This window comes from Chrysemys picta, chromosome 7 (assembly GCF_011386835.1).
Source record: "Chrysemys picta bellii isolate R12L10 chromosome 7, ASM1138683v2, whole genome shotgun sequence".
NCBI classification, from domain to species: Eukaryota; Metazoa; Chordata; order Testudines; family Emydidae; genus Chrysemys; species Chrysemys picta.
The window spans coordinates 32,649,472-32,668,747 of NC_088797.1; the positions used below are offsets into that span (position 1 = coordinate 32,649,472).

The following is a 19,276-nucleotide window of genomic DNA, read 5'->3' on the forward strand; positions in this document are numbered from 1 at the left end:
TGGATTGGGAAGAAGCCAGAGAATCAGGTCTCTTGGGTTTTATTCCAAGCTCTGGGAGCAGGGATGGGGTGGGGGGGGAGGGGAGACAGGACTCCTGAGCTTTTTATTCCATTTTAAGAGAATCCAACAGACAGCAGCTCTCCAGAACTGTCAGCTCTCCCTGGCTCTGAGGAGCCCATCAGAGTAGTTACAAGCTTCAGAACCATTAAAGGATGTACCCTGACAGTACTCTGAAACTGAGGCACAGAGATGGGAAGTGACTTGCCCAAGGTCAGACCCCACGTCTGTGACAGCACCAGGAATCCAATCCAGGTCTCTGAAGTCCCAGTCCTGGGGCCTTAACCACAAGACCTCATGGAAAGGCTCCATCTAATGATTAATCCTTCTCTATGGTAGTCACAGTTGAGAGTCATCAGGAGGGGGACTGAACTCAGGCCCTTCAATGAAAGCAGAACAGGCCGCTACCAGATAAGCCACAAGAGAAATGCCAAGCAGTAATAAGCTCTCACCCATTGTGTGGACCAGGTAAAACACAGAGAACCTGGGCGTTACCCAAGCAAGGCTGTGAGACAGAAAACCCTAAGGATTCCCCCAGCAGTTAAGATTACAAATTAAAAATGCCCCCTGGGGTAAATAATTCACCCTGTTGGCTGACACAAGCTACACAACGTGAGCCCCTCTCCACTAGTTCCTGTTACCCAAGCAGCCTCATGTCCACGCTGGTTTGTTATCGGCGGAAGCCTGCTACAGAATGGCCTGCAAGCCTTGTGATTATAGATGCTGGATTGTTATTGTAGGGTCTCTTGCAAGCACTGCCCTGACTAATTGTGCCTCTAGGAGAAAGCTTGAGGGTTAAATCCTGACCCTGCTTTCATGGGGAAGATGAGAGGGTCTAAGCCCCACAGGATTGATGCAGGGCCCCCTACTAAGGATGGAGCCCTGGCCACATGCTAGTCTCTGCCAATAGTCCCCTGGGGGCTCCAGTGCTGCTGGGAGAATGAGTCAGCAGCTTTCACCTCATGCTGCTGAGTGAAGGGGGAGGACAGGTGGTTTCCATACGCAGCAGGAAAGCAGGGCCACGGGAGTTCTTCTGTATCCATTCCCCTCTCCTCCTTTCCTACTATAGGTTCCTCCACCCCTCTAGTGTGTTGGCCTTGTCACCCACTAGTGCCTGTAACACAGAGGGTAAAAAACCTGCTGCTGTCTGAAGGAAGAGCCTTACTCAGTTCATAGGGGAGAAGCCCAGCCCTTTGACCATTACATTCTCATGTTCAAGTCCCAGGACTCCTGTGGTCTATGCTCAGCTCTGAGAGGGGAGGGGGAACTGGGAGTCAGGACACCTGGCTTCTACTCTATGCTCTGGGAGGGGAGTGAGGTCTAGAGAACTAGAACAAGAGGAAGCTAGGACTGCTGGATTCGATTTCCAGCTTTGCCACCAGTTTCCTATGACTTTGGGCAAGTCATAGCTCTCTGTGCCTCAGTTTCTGCAAAGTGGGGGTGTTGACCTCTCCCTCTTTGGGTGTGGGGGCTCCAGGGCTCATTCACCTTTGCAAAGAGCTGAAGCTTCCTGACTGATGACTATTCAAAGCACAAGCCAAAGGGCCAGAAGAAGAATCACCCACTGTCTGGAGAGGTGCTATAGACACAAATATCTTTAGTAGTGCGGAGAGATTGCCCCCCTTCACCATACAGCCCTGTGTTAAAGCAAACCATGGAGGCGCTGTGAGTGGTGTGTTTCTAGCCGGGGCCTGTAGTCCTGCTTCTGAGCCCAGTGAGGACATGAGGGAAAGGCTTTAGCTAAATCACTGGTATGTGAATGTGTTGGCCCTAGATCCCTTTGGAAAGGCAGTTTGGGGTTCAGAGCTCAACTCAGCCCCATGCCCTGGGGGCAGGGAGGGGACTTAGATCCTGGCTCATGGCTGGAGATGGGTCAGCTGGACCAGCTCTTCGGCCCGATGTAGATACTCGGCTGTCTTCTTCTTCACTGCTTCCCGGCGGGCAGGATCGGGGTCTCCTGGGTAGGGAGAGGAGAAATGAACAGATGTGCCCATGACTGTAAGCAATGAGCTGGCTCCCTGCACTGAGCTATGGTGCTAGCCGACTCCTCCCTGCAGTGAAACGTATGACACTGAGGCCTTGTCTCTCCAGCTGCTAGCACAACAGGGCAGGGTGACTGCTAGTGCTGCTTGAGGGCAGCTAATCCTTCAGTGCCTTTCCCCAATTCTTCCTCGTCCAGGTGCCTGTAAAGGACAGACAGGTTCTCCCCCAATTCACTAGAAAAGGATCACAGCCACTCAGCTTGCTGTGGTAATAAGGACTATAGGATGCCTCCCTGAAATCTTAGCACCTCCCAAGAGCGAGGCAGACGCATCAACTGAGGTGAGGCTAACAATTCGCATGCAATCACAGAGTTAACTCCGCAGGGAAGACCTGCTCTTGGAGAACGGTGGCCAGGAGACATTGTCTCAGCATGCTGCCAGCTGGTCCCAAAGGACTGGTGCATGTCTGGGCTGAGGACCAGGGATTTCAGGACCAAGACTCAGACCTCCAAACTCAGTGACATCTCGAGAAAGCAGCTGTGGGTTTGTTCTTTACGCCGAACTGTTTGGCCACAACAGCCCAGACTAAATGTGGAAGGATCCACACTGCTGTTAGGTAGCCTGAGTTAATTTGCAACCACCTGGGGAAACAAAAGGCCCTCAAGGATCAGGGAAGGGAAAAGATGGCCAAAAAGCCACAGCAAAATCTGTGCTTAAGCCAAAGAGGAAGTGGCAGCCCTGGCAAAGGGACAGGATCAATCTCACACCCTGGGTAACCTTAATATTGGATCTTCCTCCCGCCTGACAGCAGGCTGAGGGTGGCTGGCTCATTGGCAACACCCAGCTGCAGCTGGGGAGCTCTTTGGGGTAGGGACTGCCTGTTCCGTGGTTGTGCAATACCTAGCACACTGGGGTCCTGCTCCAGGACTGGGGCGACCAGATGCAGCCTCATTAGTGGTTACGGGTCAGGAGAAGGGAGGACCACGCTGAACTTCGGGGCCTCTCTTTGTCTGGCTGGAATGTGGGAACTTATGAAAACTGACCACTTCCCAGAATCGCTGGGAATGGTCAAGGCACCAGCACCCTGCTGAACTGGGGACAAGCAAACCCTGATTTTCACTAGAAAGCAGTCCACTTGGTGCGGCAGGCAGAGGCTCTCTGGTGCCCTCTGCTGCCACCTACACACATCACAGGCAGCAGCTCACCAGAGGGCCATACACTTCACTGCTCATGCAGGCCAAGCTCTGTGTTATCCAACTTCTTATGTGCTAATGGAGGATCGAGGTGAGGGGTCCAGCTGGGGGAGGAGGGGCTGGGTGGGTGTGAGGGGTGGTAATGGTCAAAGGCCCTGTCTGGGCAGGGGGCTGGACACAGTGGGGGCAAATGAGGGGCTAGCCAGCAATGGGGAGGGGCTACTGGCTATACAGTTTGGCCTACCTATGCCATGAAGGGTGCAATGCTCTGGTAATAACAGCGCTGGCCCAGGCCAATCCCCTCTCACATCCCTGCAAGCGAGCGGGTTGGCTGTGACATGGGGAGGGTTGTTCCACTGCAGCTTGTGAGAGCTGCCCCAAGTCCCTGCTTAGGGTGATTTAGGGGACACACACACCTTTAGAGAGGGGGCCAAGTGCAGCCTGATGGAATCAAGGCCTGTGACTCCGCTCTATGGGGGGGGGGGGGGGAAGGGAAAATCAATGGAGGTAAGACACCGCTGATGGGAGGGAGGGTTCTGAATGCAGACACTAATGGGCAGGGGGCTAACAGCTGCCATGACACACAAACATCTCTGGGAGAGCAGGGGAGAGAGCTGGGAGTCAGGACTCCTGGGTTCGATGCCAAGCTCTGGGATGGGAGTGAAGTCCAGTGGTTAAAACAGGGGGCTGAGGGCCAGGACTCCTGCATTCTGCTCTGGCTGTGCTGCAGACTTCATGCCATGCCTTGTGGGGGACGTCACTAACCTTCTCTGTGCCTCACTTTCCCCTCTATGCTATGGAGGGTACTGGTTTATCAATGAGGTCAGACCAAGAGGTTCCCCCACCCCTCCAAGTACCTTGCACCCCCTTCAGCAGGATGTCCACCCCATTGCGGTAGCCACAGAGGGCCCCTGCGTAGTCTTTGGCTGCTTCTCTCTTCAAGGCCAGTGTGATCTCCTCAGTGGCCACTGCCAGGTACCCTCCTGGGTCCAGTCCCTGTATTGCCTCCTGCTCCGCAGGCTGAGAGATCTGCAGGTCCCACAGGGCATCAGCCGCCAGCTCAATGTCCTGGCCGGGGAGCAGCTCTGATCCCACGGCCAACATGGCCCCCTGGGAAGGGCTGGCTGAGCATTGCTCTGAAAGCACAAAGTATGTGTGTGTGTGGGGGGGAGGCACGTTAGAAGGGAGCAGGGACCCCATGCCGGCTTCATGAGACTGAAACCCTCCATTCCCCTCTCCCACTATGGTGAGCACCAGGCAAGATTCCCACCCCTGCACCCTCCAAATGGCCTGAGCCTGCCCAGCTCCTAGAGGAGAAAGCCTCCATCTCCCACTCCCCTGAGCCAGCCAGTGCTCCCACCCTGGGACTGGATCAGAGCTGGCGTCCCCTAGAGATGACCCAGACCCATCTAACCCCCTCCTACCTTCCTTGATGAAGGGGTCAAAGAGGGCCAGGTCCTGGTTAGACAGGGGGCCGTGGAGAGGTGACCCGCTCTCCTTCTCCTCCCCCACCGAGGCAAAGAGCAGATCCAGATCCTCCTCGGATTTAGCAGCCAGTGCAGGGTCCCCTGTGAGCCAGGCACAAAGCACAGGAGAAAGTGTGGGTGTCTGAACTGAACCCCACCCTGAGGAGCCAGCCTGCCTACCTGCCCAGGGAGCAGCCCCACTATCAGCTGAGGGTCTGGCGCTCAAGGCCTTAGTTTCCCCATCTATACAACCGGGAGAGTCACTGTTTGTCTGTGAGCTCTTTGGGGCAGAGATGGTCTCTCGCTGGGTTTGTAGGCGCTAATGTAATACTACTACTAATGCACCCACCAAAATGGGTGCATTTGTGGCCTCTAGATGCTACTGTATGATTAATAATCAAGCACAAACCATAATGGGGCCTGTGGGCACTACGATATTACTACTAATAATGTGCATGCTATAACGGGGTGCAAATCTCAGCTGGTTTCTAGGTGCTACTGTAATGCTACTAATAATACACACAATAATGAGGCCCTGATCTCAGCTGGGGCATCTGGCTGTGACCATACTACTACACACTACAATTAAGGCCCCCCCAATATTGGATGGGGCCTGTAGATGTTACCATAATATTACTAATAATGCACACCCGTAATGGGGCGCAGATCACAGCTGAGGTCTCTAGATGCTATTTTACTACTACTGTGTACCTCATAGAGGGATCCCAATCTTGGTCAGGGCCTGTGCATACTGTACTCTATGGTGTAATACAGCACCTCTAGGAGCCTCTAGGTACCACCACCATATGATTAGTGCTGCTAAGTGCATCTAGGCTGGGCCAGCTGAAGAGCCTCTGCCGGAGGCAGGATAGAGCCTGGGATCTGACAATCTTCACTGGCGAACGCTGAAAGTGAGGCCTTTCATTATAGGCTCAGGCCCCTGAGCTGCCTCTTGTCCAGTCCCTCCCTGGTGCTGGGCTGTGACTACAGCTCTTTGTTTCCCGACTCCTGACTCGCCTGCTGTAGCAGCAGAATCCTCCCTCATTCCCCCACCTACAAACCACATGATGCATCATCCCCTGTCTCCCCCTGAATCAGCTGAATGTCATGTGCTCATGGTGCATTGTCCCCTAATCCTGCTCCCCAGCCTGCAGAGAAGAGGAGGCCTGGGATTCTGAAGCGCCTGCTGCCCCAATCAGAGCCACGGTCAGTCAGTGCCTTTGGAAACCAAACCCTTGGCAAGGGCAACGTCCTTCATGGAGATCATGGCTGGGATTTGTAAAAGGTGTTAAATGTCAAAATCCTCTGGGAGTTGGGGACCTAATTCCCAATCGCAGCCTCCAATCCTCCCTACTAGGGAGTGGCTCTTAGCGATGCCACTTTAGAGAGCTGATCACCGGGCTGGTCAGTTTCACATATACTGAGATGCAGCATGGTCCAATAGCTAGGATACAAGGCTGGGCCTCAGGACTTCTGGGTTCTATTCCCAGCTCTGCCACTGACCTGCTGGGTGACCTTTGACAAGTCCCTTCACCTCTTTGTGCCTCTGTTTCCCACCCTTTGTCTATTTAGAGTGTGAGCTTTTCTGGACGGAGACCATGTAACACAATGAGCCCTGAGCTCAGCTGAGGCCTGTAGGTGCCACCACAATACTGGTGATAATGTGGACACCATAGTGAGGCTCTAATACAGAGGGGTCCTCCAGGTACAACCTTAATACTCCAGCTAAGGTGCACCCCATAATGGGGTCCCTTCATGCTCCCACAATATAAATAAGAGTTGCTCAAATCTCTGCTCTGAAACTCAGCTGGCAAATTTCCCTTCCTGCTCCCCCTGCCGTAAGCACAAGGTTGGTCTGTTTGGGTAGCCAGGGTCAGGTTTAAATGATAAAAATGGGGAAAAGGTTCCTGAACGTCACAGATCAACACCATAACATTTAACGGCGCAATAATATTTTTGCCTCTCTTTTGTGCCTTTCCTCTGAGGAAGTCAAAGGCTTTGCCCATAGCAATTTAATTAACGCTTCACAGCCCTGCTAAGAGGCTGGTCAGTACAATTATCCCCATTTTGTAGACTGAGGAAGAGCAGCACAGACAGGGGAAGCAATTTGTCCAAGGTAACACTGGGAGTCTGTGACAGGGCATGGAACTGAACCCAGAAAACCCAGCTCTTGTCACTCAGTCAGACTCCCCCCTCCCAGAGCTGGGGATAGAACCCAGGAGTCCTGACTCCCAGCCCCCCTGCTCTAAACCACCTGATCCCACTGCCCTCCCAGAGCTGGGGATAGAACCCAGGAATCTTGACTCCCGGTCGCCCTGCTGTAACCCACAAAATCAATAGCAGGAATCTTGTACCTGTCTCCTCTCCCCCGTTATGCTCCTCCCCCGCTACCCCCACAGCTCCCAGGGGCACTGGGCTCTGCGGTTCCGCCTGCTCCCTTCGGTGTGGGTGCGGCTCCAGCTCCCGCTCAGGCTCCAGGCTCTGCAGTCCCAGCTCTGCCACAGATCCCTGAGCATCGTCCCCGGCATCTGTGCCCTCCTGTGGTACTGGGATCAGAGGGGGCGGCAGGATGCGTAGGTCACAGGCCTCCAGGGGCCTCTTTACCTCCCCTCCCTGGAGGAAGGAAGCAGCATGGTAAAGGAGGAGCTGGGGACTGGGGTGCTAGTGTGGCCATGGGGGCAGGGATGGGGTATTAGCTTCGCGCTTCTCCACTGGCAGCAGACATGTTTTGACATGCACAGTGGGGAAGATGGGCACAAATGGGGGAAGTGACCTGCCCAGAACCACATAGCAGGTCAGTGGCAGAACTGGGAAGGGAACCCAGGCGTCCAGATACCAGCTCCCCCCATAACCCACATCCCTCCCAGAGCTGGGAATAGAACCTGGGAATCCTGACTCCCAGCTCCCACTGTTCTAACCCACTAGACCCAATCAGTCCTGACTATCATCTTTCAGAGGAGTCTCTGCTGTACACTGGGAGGGGGAGACTCTCCTCAGCCCAAGCTTTTCAAGGGAGTGTAGAGCAACTGCGTGGGCCGTTGGTACTGCCATGTGTGTGAGCAGCCTGATGCATCAGCAATGGACTAACCACCCCGGGGTCCCTCAGCCCAGCCCAGCCCTACCCCACGTACCCTGAAAAACTCCTTGAGCTGGGGGCTGTTGTTCAGCGCAGGAATATGCACCGTGAACTTCAGCATGGCCTCAGCCGCTTTCCTGCGCTCCTCGATCACCTCGGGCTCAAAGCGGCCTGCAAGACAGAGCTATTAGGATAGATCCTCCAGCACAACCCCCTCCCTAGACAGACCATCCACTTCACCTCTAAGCGCTGTGGTACATTCTAGCCCACCCACCCCTGCCACTGTCTGGTGGGCATCCCACCTCAATTCACTTCACATTGTTGTGGAGCACTGTGGGAAGGAAGAAGCTGTGTGGGAGGATTAGGGGGTTGTGCTGTGGGGATGGGGGGAGCTGGGCATGGGAGAGGGAGCTGTGCGGGGGGAAAGGTGGAGGGATGGGGGGAGCGGAGTGCGTCTGTATGTGTGGGGGGAGTTCTCTCTGCCACTGCTCTGGGGGCAACCCAGATGAATCAGGCTCCAGGGGCTGTTTCCCCTTCCCCCACCCAACCCCTTACCAAAGACCTGGGCTTTGGGGAAGGTGGGGAACTCCTCCATGCGCCGGAAGAGGTTGCGGTGGATGTAGGACAGGTCCCCATGCAGCTTCTTGAAGTCACTGTACCGTTTCCAGACCGTGATCTGAAGGACACAAGCCCCCCAGGTGCCCCAGTTAACTAGCCACAGATGTGCACTAACTCCGCAGCTCCCACAGTCCCAGGGACCCTTCCCTTATTCCCAAAACTGCAACCCTTCAACTCAAACCCTCAAATACAAATCTATGGGCCCAACTCCTTCCAGGCTGAACTTTGATGTCAAACTCCTGGATTTCTGTCCCCCTGCTTTTTACCCCCAGACCTTGGTCACTCTGCCCCTAACCCGCAACCTTTGCCATAGGACTCAAAGCCCCAAGACAAAACCGTCCCCAAAACTCAGCTCCACCAGACCTCAAATTTTGGGACTTTGCCCATCATTGCTGAGCAGCCGTGCATGTGGGCAAGCCTGGAGTGGAGACACTCCCCCCCGCCCCAAATTCTTTGCTCTCTCTCTGAGAATACGGACGGATGGATATGGATTCCTTCCCACCCTTTCTTCGCACCCCTCCCCTGCACGAGCAGATGGGTTTAAAAGAGTCACCTGCTTGACATCCTCTGGGTTCGTCTTCGAAACAAACTATGGAGGGAAGAGACAAGGAGTCAGTAACTTCCGAGCCGGGAGGTGGAGATGGGGAGGTTCAGGGCTAATGAAGGGACCAGCAGCCTAGGGGCGCATCAGCCTAGGATGTGGGAAATGTGACAGCCACGGGGTGTGGTGTGTCAGGGGTCACCCCCCTGGGACATCCCCAGGGCATGGGAGGTACCTTTAACCTGGGACATCCCTGGGGCATGGGCAATGTGGGACATGTCTTTGACCTACGATATCTGCAGTGCCTAGGGCTTATGGCAGGGGACCAGGGGCGGCAAGTTATATGGGCCCGTGGTGCCCAGGCTCCAGCAATGTTTGGGGCTGGGTCTCTCTCCTGCAGCTCCCCGCTGCCTCTGCTCTGCTGGCTCCCGGCATCAACTGTGGCCGCAGAGTCCTAACGCCCCCCATCCAATAGTGCCAGGGCAGGCTGACCCTGCCCTTCTGCCTCAGACCCTTCCCTTTTCCAGCGGGACCCTCCACCAGCACAGGCCCTCCGCCCACAGTCACCGCTCCTGCCCCACACTGGGCAAGGGGCAGCTCCACCCCTAGCGAGGGGCAGCAGCAGGGGAGGAGGCACACATGTGATGGCAGCCCCCCCAGCACCCACTACAGGGGAGGCAAGGGGGCTTCCTGGACCTGAGAGAGGCCCTAGGAGCACGTTCAGTGACAGTAGTGCGAGGTGAGTGTGCTGCTGGGGAAGCAGAGGGGGGCCCCCTCCCCCAGAGCTCACTGCTGCAGGTGGGGAGAGTGCTGGGGGGAGTCCTCCTCTCTGGCCCCAGCCCTGGGGCAGCCCACACCCCAAACTCATCCCCAACCCTGCCCCACACCAGAGCCTGCACCCCCAGCCAGAGTCCTCTCCCCCCTGCACCCCAACCTTCTGCCCCAGCCCTGAGCCCCCTCCTGCATCATGAACCCCTCATCCACAGCCCTCACCCCACACCCCAACCCTCTGCCCTAGCCCTGAGCCCCCACCCCCAGAGCCCTCACATTTTTTACATTTTAAAAAAAATATTGGCTTACTAGGTGGGGCGGGAAGACTTAGACCTGTTCTGGGCACCACCAAAAATTATACAAACCTGCCACCCCTGCCTGGGGCGTGGAGAGTTGTGGCAGGTGCTAGCCACGTCCCACGTGCGGGTCTCACGGGACCCACAAACACAAGGCTCTCCCTGCAGGAAGCTTCCATCTTAAAGGGGCCACACCCACGACACCCCAAAACGGAGACCCACCGGGGTCCACACGCAGCTCCCTACCTCTTAAAGCGGCTACGTACAGTGTCCTTCCCCCTGAAAAGTACCAGGGCCAAGTCTCGCCCCGTGGTGCTCCCTCCTTAAGGAGGCCAAGCGAGGTGCCCCCCCTCTCATGGGGGTATCAGCAGCCCCTGCTGTCCAGCAGGAAGGGCCCTTCGCCTTAAAGAAGCCACGCGCAGCACCCTGGGGAGGGTCCCAGGAGCTGTCCCTCACCTTGGCTGTCACTTTATACTCGGTGTGGCCCTTGGGGTGGCTCCTCGGCTCTGTGACCGTGTAATGCCGCTGGTACTCATCCTTCACCCTGCAGGCCATCACCCTCCTCCCATTGGGGCTGCGGCCCCTTTAAATCCTGAGCCCGCCCTCCCCCACATCAGCAGCCCGCCCCCCAGCAGCAGCGACTGCCGCCTGGGAGCGTGGATTTGTCGAACAGCCACTACGCATGCGCAAGCAATGTAGCCGCCTCCCCACCCATACATTTACTACGCACACGGGCCGGACCTCCTTTCCCCGCCCCAGCCCAGGGAGCGTGTGTCAAGTGCAAGGCTGCAGGCGAGCTGAAGAGTCAAGGGCTCCTCTGGAATGTGCCCACATGTTTGAGGCAGGGTAAGCGGGGAGTTGAGCTTGGAATGGGGAAAGGAGTACAGAGGGGAAAACTGGCAGGGACAAAGGGGTAATTGGGACAGAGCTGGGGTAAAGGAAGCAGGTTACAGCAGTGGTTCTTAACCAGGGGTATGAATAGCCCTGGGAGTATGCCGAGGTCTTCCACCAGGTACATCAACTCATCTAGTTATTTGCCTAGTTTTACAACAGGCTACACAAAAAGCACTAGCAAAGTCAGCACAAACCAAAATTTCATACAATGACTTGTTTATACTGCTCTATATAGTATACACTGAAATGTAACGACAATATTTATATTCCAATTGATTTATTTTGGAATTATATGGTACAAATGAGAGTGATCAATTTCTCAGTAACTGTGCTGGGACACTTGTACTTTTGTCTGATTTTGTAGGCAAGTAGTTAAGTGAAGTGAAACTTGGGGTACACAAGACAAATCAGACTCCTAAAAGGGGCAAAGTTGTCTGGAAAGGTTGAGAGCCACTGGGTTACAGGGTAAGGTATAAAGGGTCCAATGTTATCCGATAGAAGGTGGAAGGTAAAGGGGCAGGGCCAGGGGAGGCTATTTGATAAGGGAGGTAAATAGAGAATGGAGAGAAAAATGGTGTCACCCTTCTAATGCTGATGGGCTTTTACAAGCAGGGCAAAGAGCTAGGAATAAGGTTTGAAATTCTGATGCTCCTGGAACCTCAATCCCCATGTCCCATTCCAACCCCAGCCAGGCTGCTCCAGCCCTCGCAGTTCAACGTTGGGGGGCATCTTTGAGGTACATCCTTAAAGTCGAGGTCTTGCCATCACTGTATGGACACAGCTGACCAGAGGGCATGTCTGCAGCAGCCCAGGGGTTCCCACTGCCTCAGGGATCTTGGCCAAAACAGCACCTCTCATGGCTCTGCTATCCCTTCTCCATCCCAGAGGTTGCTGCAGCACAATGAGGGTGAATGGAGAGTTTGCAGAGCAAATTGAGATTAAATGCACTGGAGAGGTGAATTATTAAACTGTATTTGACAGAGATTAACTTTCTCAATCACTAAAATGCATCTGCCTCTGGGGTGGGGCACAAGAGCTGTTTCTACAGGGATCCCTCACCCAGTGTTGAGATGTAGCCCCCTCTGAGGTGGGGAGCAGGGACTTTTTACTCAATGATCCCTTGCTTGGCTCGGAGATGCAGCCACCACTGACTGGGACAGAGGGGGCTGTTTAATAGCTCATAGTAACAGTTAAGAACAGGAAGTGAATCTCTCTCTGCTTAAAACCACAGCAGGTTCAGGATAGAGTGGGAGGGTGAGGGAGATCCTTGCAGAACACCACCCTTCCCAGCCTCTTGAGTGTCCCTGCCCCCATCTGCAACTCAGCTGAGACAGGAAAAAAAATATACGGGCATCACTAAGCCCATGTGAGAAACAGATACTGTAACTGGGCATCTAGAGCCACCCTAGGGGTAGTCCATCTCTCAGGGGAAGCTGGCACGATAAGCCAAAACCACAAGGCAAATCCACGCAGGGTCAAGGAATCCAGGCACAGCCAGGGACATAGGCCACTGATTTTATTAGCACAGGAGATGAAAAATGTGAGTGAATGTTTGATACAGAGGTGGGGTTGTTTGATTGGCGGTTTTTTTTTGGGGGGGGGGGCGCATTCCTCTCTACCAGTTCCACTCATACACACAGTTCAACAGGCCTTATGCTCCAGTGATGGGGCCTCAGCCCCCACCCCCGTGACTATAAATGACCTGGTCCCTCTGCTTCCCCAGCTTCCCCCATCATTTGGGTCCAATTGATTGCCAGCATTAGAGGCTCAAATCTTGAAACGCATGCACGAGACCTGGGCCAGGGGCACTAAGCCATGCGTCATTCCAGGGGGCAGCTGGGATCTAGGCTGCATCCAAGGGGAGTTGCTGTCCCGGTAACTGACTGTTGGAGGAAAGCATGATGGGAGAGTCCATGGAAACAACAGCCACATGGTCCTGGGAACTCTGTTCAAAGCTTGGATGCAGCCCCACTCCTGCAGCCCCCCACAAAGGAGGGGGCCACATCTGGGGCATGGTCAGTCCGCGGTGAAGATCCGGCTGGAAATATCATCCAGGAGCCAGTCGATCCCTGTCAGCAGGTTCTCCCCAGTGAAGGCACTACAGGCCTGGATGCACCAATGGTGGCTTTTGATGCTGTCTAGTTCCAAGGCCTGAAGGGAAGGGAAGACGATGCTGAGTTACCTGAGTGTGCTAAGACCAAACCTGTCCTCAGCCCACATCTCCCAGCACTAGCACACCCTCCTGTCCCTGCCCTGGGGAGGGAAGGATTAGCCCCTTACTCTCAACCTGGTAAAACTGAGGTACAGAGAGGGGAAAGATCATACAGTGAGTCAGTGATAAACTGGAGACAAGTCAGGAGTCCTGGCTGCCATTCATCTGGTGTAAATCTTCTACTCCCATCCCCTTCCAGAGCTGGGAACAGAAGAGCTGACTCCCAGTCCCTGCCCCCCGTCCTCCAACCAACAGACCCCACTCCCCTCAGTCAATATCCCTGGTTTGCTTCAGGCCAGTGGCTCTCACCTCCCGGATGGCATTGGAGGACAGCGCTCCCGGCAGGTCCTGTTTGTTGGCGAAGATGAGCAGGGTAGCTCCGGCCAGGCGCTGTGGGGAATGAAGCACAAGGTGAGTTGCATGACCCTGTTGTCTTGGTCCCCCATGCCCATTAGCCCTTCAAGCACCCTCCCACCCAGCCAGGCCTACCTCCTCCTCCTCCTCTGTCCCAGACAGGGGTCTGTTTCTCAGTCCTGGGGGACCTGGCAGCAAGGGGGTTTGGGTCCTCTCTGCAGCAGAGGCAGGTGCTGCCTCCAGCAGGTCAACACCAAACTAGGCCCCTCAGGGATCCCAACCCAAATTCCAGCTACCTCCAGCCTAGTTCAGCCAGAAGTTGTCCCACCTACTCACAGTATACAGCCCACTCCCCCATGCCCAAAAGATACACTGCCTCTCCCAAGACATTTGATACAACCCATCCCATACATATCACTTTTCCTGGCAGAATACAGGATACACAGCCCCCCCACCCTCCAAAAGAATTGGTACAGCTCCCCCCCCACCCCCGATATAGACCCTCCCTGCCCCCCAGATAGATGAAGTTCACACCTCTTCCACCAGGAGGCTCTGCAACTCCTGTTTGCAGACCTGCAGGCGCTGCTGGTCAGCGCTGTCCACCACCCAGATGAGACCATCCGTGCTCTCAAAGTAGTTGCGCCAGTAGGAGCGCAGGGATGTCTGTCCGCCCACGTCCCAAATGTTCAGCTTGAACCTGAGCAGTAGAAAAAGACACAGTGTGGAGGTAAAGGGGCAGTCAGGCAAGATCCCAGCATGCACTGGGAAACAGGCATCCTGGAGCAAGGAGGGGATGATCCCACTGCATCTGGCTCTGGGGAGACCAAACCTTCTTGGCTCCAAATCCCTTAAGAGTGACATAAAGTGAGCAAGGCGCTGAGCTGAGGGTGGGGGGCAGGGGATCTGTCAATAAAGCCTCATCTTGCTTTGGCTAAGTGACACCTGGGAGGGCGGAAGAACCACCCCCATGATCTGAAGGGGGTTAAGCTCAAGGGGGAGCAGGAACTGTTAGGGGAATGAGGTGAGGGATCTGTACAGAACTTGGAGTAAAGAATCAGGGTTACTGAGATCTATTAGGCAGGGGAATCAGCTCTCCAAGGGCACACTATAGAATCACAGAAATATAGGGCTGGAAAAGACCTTGAGAAGTCATCAAGTCCATTCCACTGAACTGTGGCAGGACCAAGCAAACCTAGACCATGATATTCAATTTGTGAGCCACTGAAACCCCAAGATCCTTTCCCACAGAGCTACCACCTATGGCTAAGGGGGTTTGAAACCAGGGCTGAGCAGAGGCTGAGGATTTGCAGTGTGGGGAGGGGTGGATAATCCTGCCCTGGGGCGCGGTGTGGGGGGGGAAATCAGACTTTGGAGGGACAATCCTCTCCAGGGGATGTATGGGCTGGGCAGGTTTTGGGGCCTGTGGATAGATCAGACACTCCGCTGGGCGCTCACCCCCGGTGCTCCAGGGTTTTGATGTTGAAGCCCAGTGTGGGCGAGATGGTGTCGATATCCTCCCCGTTGAACTTCTTCAGGATGGTGGTTTTGCCAGCATTGTCTAGGCCACTGTGGGAGGCAGGTCAAGGAGATGGCAGCTCAGAACATGGAAAGCCACATGAGAGAGAGTGTGTGTGTGTGGGGGGGGAGATGTTGGTGTCACAGCTGGATGGTGGATCAGCCCATAAAAAGGAAACTCCCAGTTGGGACCAGCGCAGCCCCTTCCTCTTCCATCAGCCACTCACAGCGCTTGGTGCAACCCTATTTACCCCTCTATTCACTGGATACAGCCCCCCAGGACAGTTGGTCCCCCTCACCCCCATAATATAGCACTCCTCCAGGACACTTGGTAGAGCCCAGATCTCATACCCACAAGATACATCCCTTCCCCCAAACCCCCTGGTACAGCCCAAACCCACAGGATACACCCCCTCCCCCCAGAACTGTTGGTACAGCTGAGACCCACAGGATACACCCCCTCCCCCCAGCACCCCGGTACAGCCCAGACCCACAGGATACACCCCCTCCCCCCAGCACCCCGGTACAGCCCAGACCCACAGGATACACCTCCCCCCAGCACCCCGGTACAGCCCAGACCCACAGGATACCCCCCAGAACTGTTGGTACAGCCCAAACCCCAGACACACAGGATACATCCCCCCCCCCCCCCAAAATCCTTGGTACTGCCGTCAGCTCCCGCATATAAAAGATAGAAGCCCCTTTATCACGCGATACTTGGTACCGCCCATCCTCTCCCCCTGCAAAAGGATACAGCATAAGAAGCCGCAGCTCCCGCTCCTTCTGTCGCATCTTCTTCAGAATAGTCAACAGCCCCATCACCAGCAGTCCAGCCGCCTCTTCAGCCCCGCCCGGTACCAGCTTCCCACGGACCAGCGCCCATTGGGTCCCGTCGCCGCCAATCATCAGAGCGTTGATCTCCATTGGGTGCACTCACTACAAGGTCCACCCCCTTACCGAAAACCAAAGAGGACGGATCCTACCGCCAGGAGAAATCCCTCACAGCGCTAGATTTTCCCACATCGCCACCTAGGCGACAGGGGTGAAATTACAGATCCCACACCCAGGAATCACAGAGGGGGAACGCCGTCGGCTAGAAGAATCCTTAAAAGGAACCCACAGCGTCACCTGGGGATGGAGACTGGTATTACAGCCCCTCAAAGAGATTAATTTACAAGTTAGATGGAGAAGACTAGCCAAACCCGAAATGGGACAGCTGGGTGGGACCCCATCTAAGCCAGGTGACCAGCCAAGCCCAAGGGAAAGCAAGCTGCCCCCACAAGCCAGGGGAAAATTAGCCACCGTGGGGGCAAAGAGTCACTGGCCCCACCCTAGATGGGGTAGGGGGATTCGCCCAGCAGCAGTGCATTCCAACAGCCAAGCTGGCTACTACTGGCCCTGACCCCACCAGCTAGACTCCTGCCATCCCTGCTGGTGGCACGAATCCCAGTGCAGAAGGGAAGTTGCACTGGTGTCCATGTCTGAGCCTAGTTTGTGTCATCACAGGTCTCTGAATCTTCTTCTGCTGCTAGGGATAGCGCTAAGAGCAAATAGGCCATCCTTATCAAGGCCAGAGCACCAGATCCCTTGAGAGGGTAATGGCACCTCTGCTTTCACTGCTATTAACTCCTCCCAAGACACTGGGGATCACCCTTCCTCAACAGCTCAGAGCTTCTATGTGCATTAGATTGGGGGCAAGGACCCTTGTGGGGGTGCTTATTCTGCAAAGCACCCCTTTCTTGCATAGCTAGTGGATGATGTACTATGTTTACACATCTCACTGTCTACCTGTACTGAAAGGAGAGGGTGCTGCAACAGCCGCAGAGCACCTAGCTGGTGCTATGCAATGAGTACAAATGCCTCTGCATCCCAGGGCTGGAAGGAGGTGCTGCAGCACAACCAGGCAGCTATTCAAGGTGGTGAGCATAGAGAAACACAGCAGCATCACAAATGACGTGTAGCAGGGAAATTTGCAGCCGTTCTTCACTTCAGTGGTTATGGCTGCCACCTCCGAGCCTCCCTCATCCACAGGAGCCAGGCTGGAGAAACTAATTGAGCTATTTGATCAGTGTGAAAATTGGTGCCCTCTCCATTCTGTGACGGAATTTCATACTGGCACGTGATAGTGGAGTACGAGCTCTGAAGAGTGAAGTCCCCTCTACCTCAGCAAAAGAGCAAACGTCCTCCCCTGTACCTACATGGGGTCCAACTCTCAGGAGTTAGAGACGAACCAGCCCTTCAACCCTCCACAGGAGCGAGTAGCCAGAGAGGGGAAGTGACCTGTTTTTCACAAGTGCAGAGCAGCCCCCCACTTGTATGAAGTACAGGAGCTGGAGGTTCTCAGCACCACTGGCACGGATATAGGATTGAGAGACGGAATGCCAGTCAATGGAAAGTTTAAAAAAAAAAAAAGACACTTTAAGTAGATTAAACAATGTTCTAGGAAATAGTACCTAGGAGGGCACTGACTTTATTAATCACTATTAATCATTTGGGAGAAGCTTTTTCTCTTTAGTCAGCTCGGCAGTGCCTTTTCTTTGTTGGCTTCAGAGTTGGTTCCAGTACAACTGTCAGCTGGGGGAGGTTAATGGACAGATATACGACAAGCCCTACTGTGGGCAGTTATAGTGGTAGAAAGGTGACTTAGACTGCAATAGCTTATTCCCCTTCCTGTAGGGGAATAGCTCAGCACCTTCATATCCTGATCACGATGTCCAGCCGGAGGGGTGGGGTGTTGTACTGCTTTAACTAGACCAAGCCCAGTCCTCTTTTCTCCAGTTTATTGGAAGCCGACCCAATCCTGGGTCCCACAAGCTTCTAACCTCCCTGGGTTCTAGTCCCTGTATCTGGGTCTGTAGGGTGGTCGCCCAGGTGCAGACCTCTTGTCTGAGCCCTTTGGTAGGTTGTGGGGCACTGCACCCCGGCCACCCTAGGCCCCCAAAACAGTGCCGCAGCTATCCCAAACCACCCAGCTGCTTACACCCCCCCCACACTCCACCTGGCTGCAGGGGCCTCTGGCTTCTAGTTTAAAGGGCAACATGAAAGGAACACCGATTTAGCAAAGGGAGTTCTTAGCCACAGACACACGCAAACAAGCACTGAAGAGTTACAACTCTTTGCAAAGCAACAGGTCACAGATATGCCACCCCTAAGTCAGATCTCCCCACTCTGAGAGTCTGAGGTGTACTCAGAGTTTCAGGCTAGACCCTGTCCAAGGCCCAATCCTCCCAGGTATTTAGCTTCCTTCCCTTACTTTCAATGCAAGTTAGGAGCTGAAATACCTTTGAGGATCTGGGCCTAAGGCCCCTTTTTACCCTGCTTTAGCGGTGTAATTTACACCCACTACATGGTTCCATTACTAGATGGGGGCAAAGGAGCCATGGTGTGAGAATCTGGCTGTAGCAGTTTGATGTGAGAACACCTCTTCCCCGGACTGGTTTTATTCCACCAGGGCTATCCTGTCTTCTCCCCTAAACAGTACATACGTCTCAGCTCAGTGCTGGGAAGGTGTCCTGCTGCCGGGCTCTATTAAGGAGCTGGAGGTCCACTGAAGACAAAATGAGGAGTAGGGAAGGTAATTAGAGGAAGATCCCCATCCTACGACCATGCCCATAGCCTGGGATGTGCTCCATGTTTCCAGGGGAAGGAAGCAAAGGCTACTGGAAGAAGTGGAAGGCAGAGGCAGTCTAGCTATAGAAGTAGCCTTTCCCATTACATAGGATTCCCCTTCTCCTTGCTCCGGGGTAGGTGGCCCTGTAACACCAGCTGTTCTGTACTTCTGACCATCTAAGGTACTTATCTGGTCCTCATTAAGAGAGCCTGTGTGGCCTAGGGGATCATGCACTGGACTAAGACTCAGGAGAGTGAGGCTCTGCCACTGACCTGCTGGGTGACCTTGGGCAAGTCACATTTCCCCTCTGTGTTTCAGAGTCCCCCTGAATGGGGGTCACGATTCTGACCTGATTTGTAAAGTGCTCTGAGATCTGCTGGTAAGAGACAAGGATTGCCATCATCTGGGCGCCTTGAAGCCTCAACTCTTTTTCTCCCTCCCCATCATGAGGCAGTGCCGAGCTATTATCCCCATTGTACAGAAGGTGAAAACCGAGACTGAGTGGCCTGCCCAAGGTCACGCCAGAAGTCTGTGGTAGAGCTGGGAATTAAACCCAGGTCTCCCAAGCACCCTCACCACTGGGCCATTGTCACACCACAGAAGCAGCTCTGTGGACAGAGAAGAGAGGGAGGTGAGGGATGGCACCTCCTGCAGCATGAAATCAGCTGGGAGGAAGATTTCAGGGTCTGTG

At 54.6% G+C, this 19,276-nt stretch overlaps 2 protein-coding genes across 8 annotated transcripts; both read right to left on the minus strand.

Moving 5' to 3' along the window:
• Positions 1-1,634: 1,634 nt before the first annotated feature.
• Positions 1,635-10,681, minus strand: SNX15 (sorting nexin 15). Of its 7 annotated transcripts, none has more exons than XM_005307902.4 (8): positions 10,457-10,681; positions 8,946-8,981; positions 8,330-8,450; positions 7,830-7,945; positions 7,053-7,311; positions 4,657-4,800; positions 4,090-4,368; positions 1,635-2,014 (listed from the first exon to the last, which is right to left on the minus strand). In XM_005307902.4, exons 1-8 carry the CDS (start codon positions 10,553-10,555, stop codon positions 1,914-1,916), a joined length of 1,155 nt encoding a protein of 384 aa, XP_005307959.2. In that variant the 5' UTR covers positions 10,556-10,681; the 3' UTR covers positions 1,635-1,913. The 7 variants fall into 7 exon arrangements, with proteins under 7 accessions (XP_005307959.2, XP_023956081.2, XP_023956082.2 ...); XM_024100313.3 differs by having other exon boundaries at positions 10,247-10,568; XM_024100314.3 differs by having other exon boundaries at positions 8,434-8,450; positions 10,457-10,567.
• A 1,714-nt stretch (positions 10,682-12,395) lies between these two features.
• On the minus strand, positions 12,396-15,899 carry ARL2 (ADP ribosylation factor like GTPase 2). Its single transcript, XM_005307903.4, has 5 exons — positions 15,730-15,899; positions 14,916-15,026; positions 13,995-14,157; positions 13,416-13,496; positions 12,396-13,045 (listed from the first exon to the last, which is right to left on the minus strand). Exons 1-5 carry the CDS (start codon positions 15,897-15,899, stop codon positions 12,911-12,913), a joined length of 660 nt encoding a protein of 219 aa, XP_005307960.2. The 3' UTR covers positions 12,396-12,910.
• Positions 15,900-19,276: the final 3,377 nt, after the last annotated feature.

Coding starts and splice junctions, on each gene's coding strand:
- SNX15 (XM_005307902.4), bottom strand. CDS start 10,555: ATGGCCTGCAGGGTGAAGGATGAGTACCAGCGGCATTACACGGTCACA. Junction 7,946..8,329: donor CCCCAAAGCCCAGGTCTTTG/GTAAGGGGTTGG, acceptor TCTGTCTTGCAG/GCCGCTTTGAGCCCGAGGTG. Junction 4,801..7,052: donor TAACGGGGGAGAGGAGACAG/GTACAAGATTCC, acceptor CCTGGCTCACAG/GGGACCCTGCACTGGCTGCT.
- ARL2 (XM_005307903.4), bottom strand. CDS start 15,899: ATGGAGATCAACGCTCTGATGATTGGCGGCGACGGGACCCAATGGGCG. Junction 14,158..14,915: donor AAAACCCTGGAGCACCGGGG/GTGAGCGCCCAG, acceptor TCTACTGCTCAG/GTTCAAGCTGAACATTTGGG. Junction 13,046..13,415: donor CCTCCAATGCCATCCGGGAG/GTGAGAGCCACT, acceptor CCTTCCCTTCAG/GCCTTGGAACTAGACAGCAT.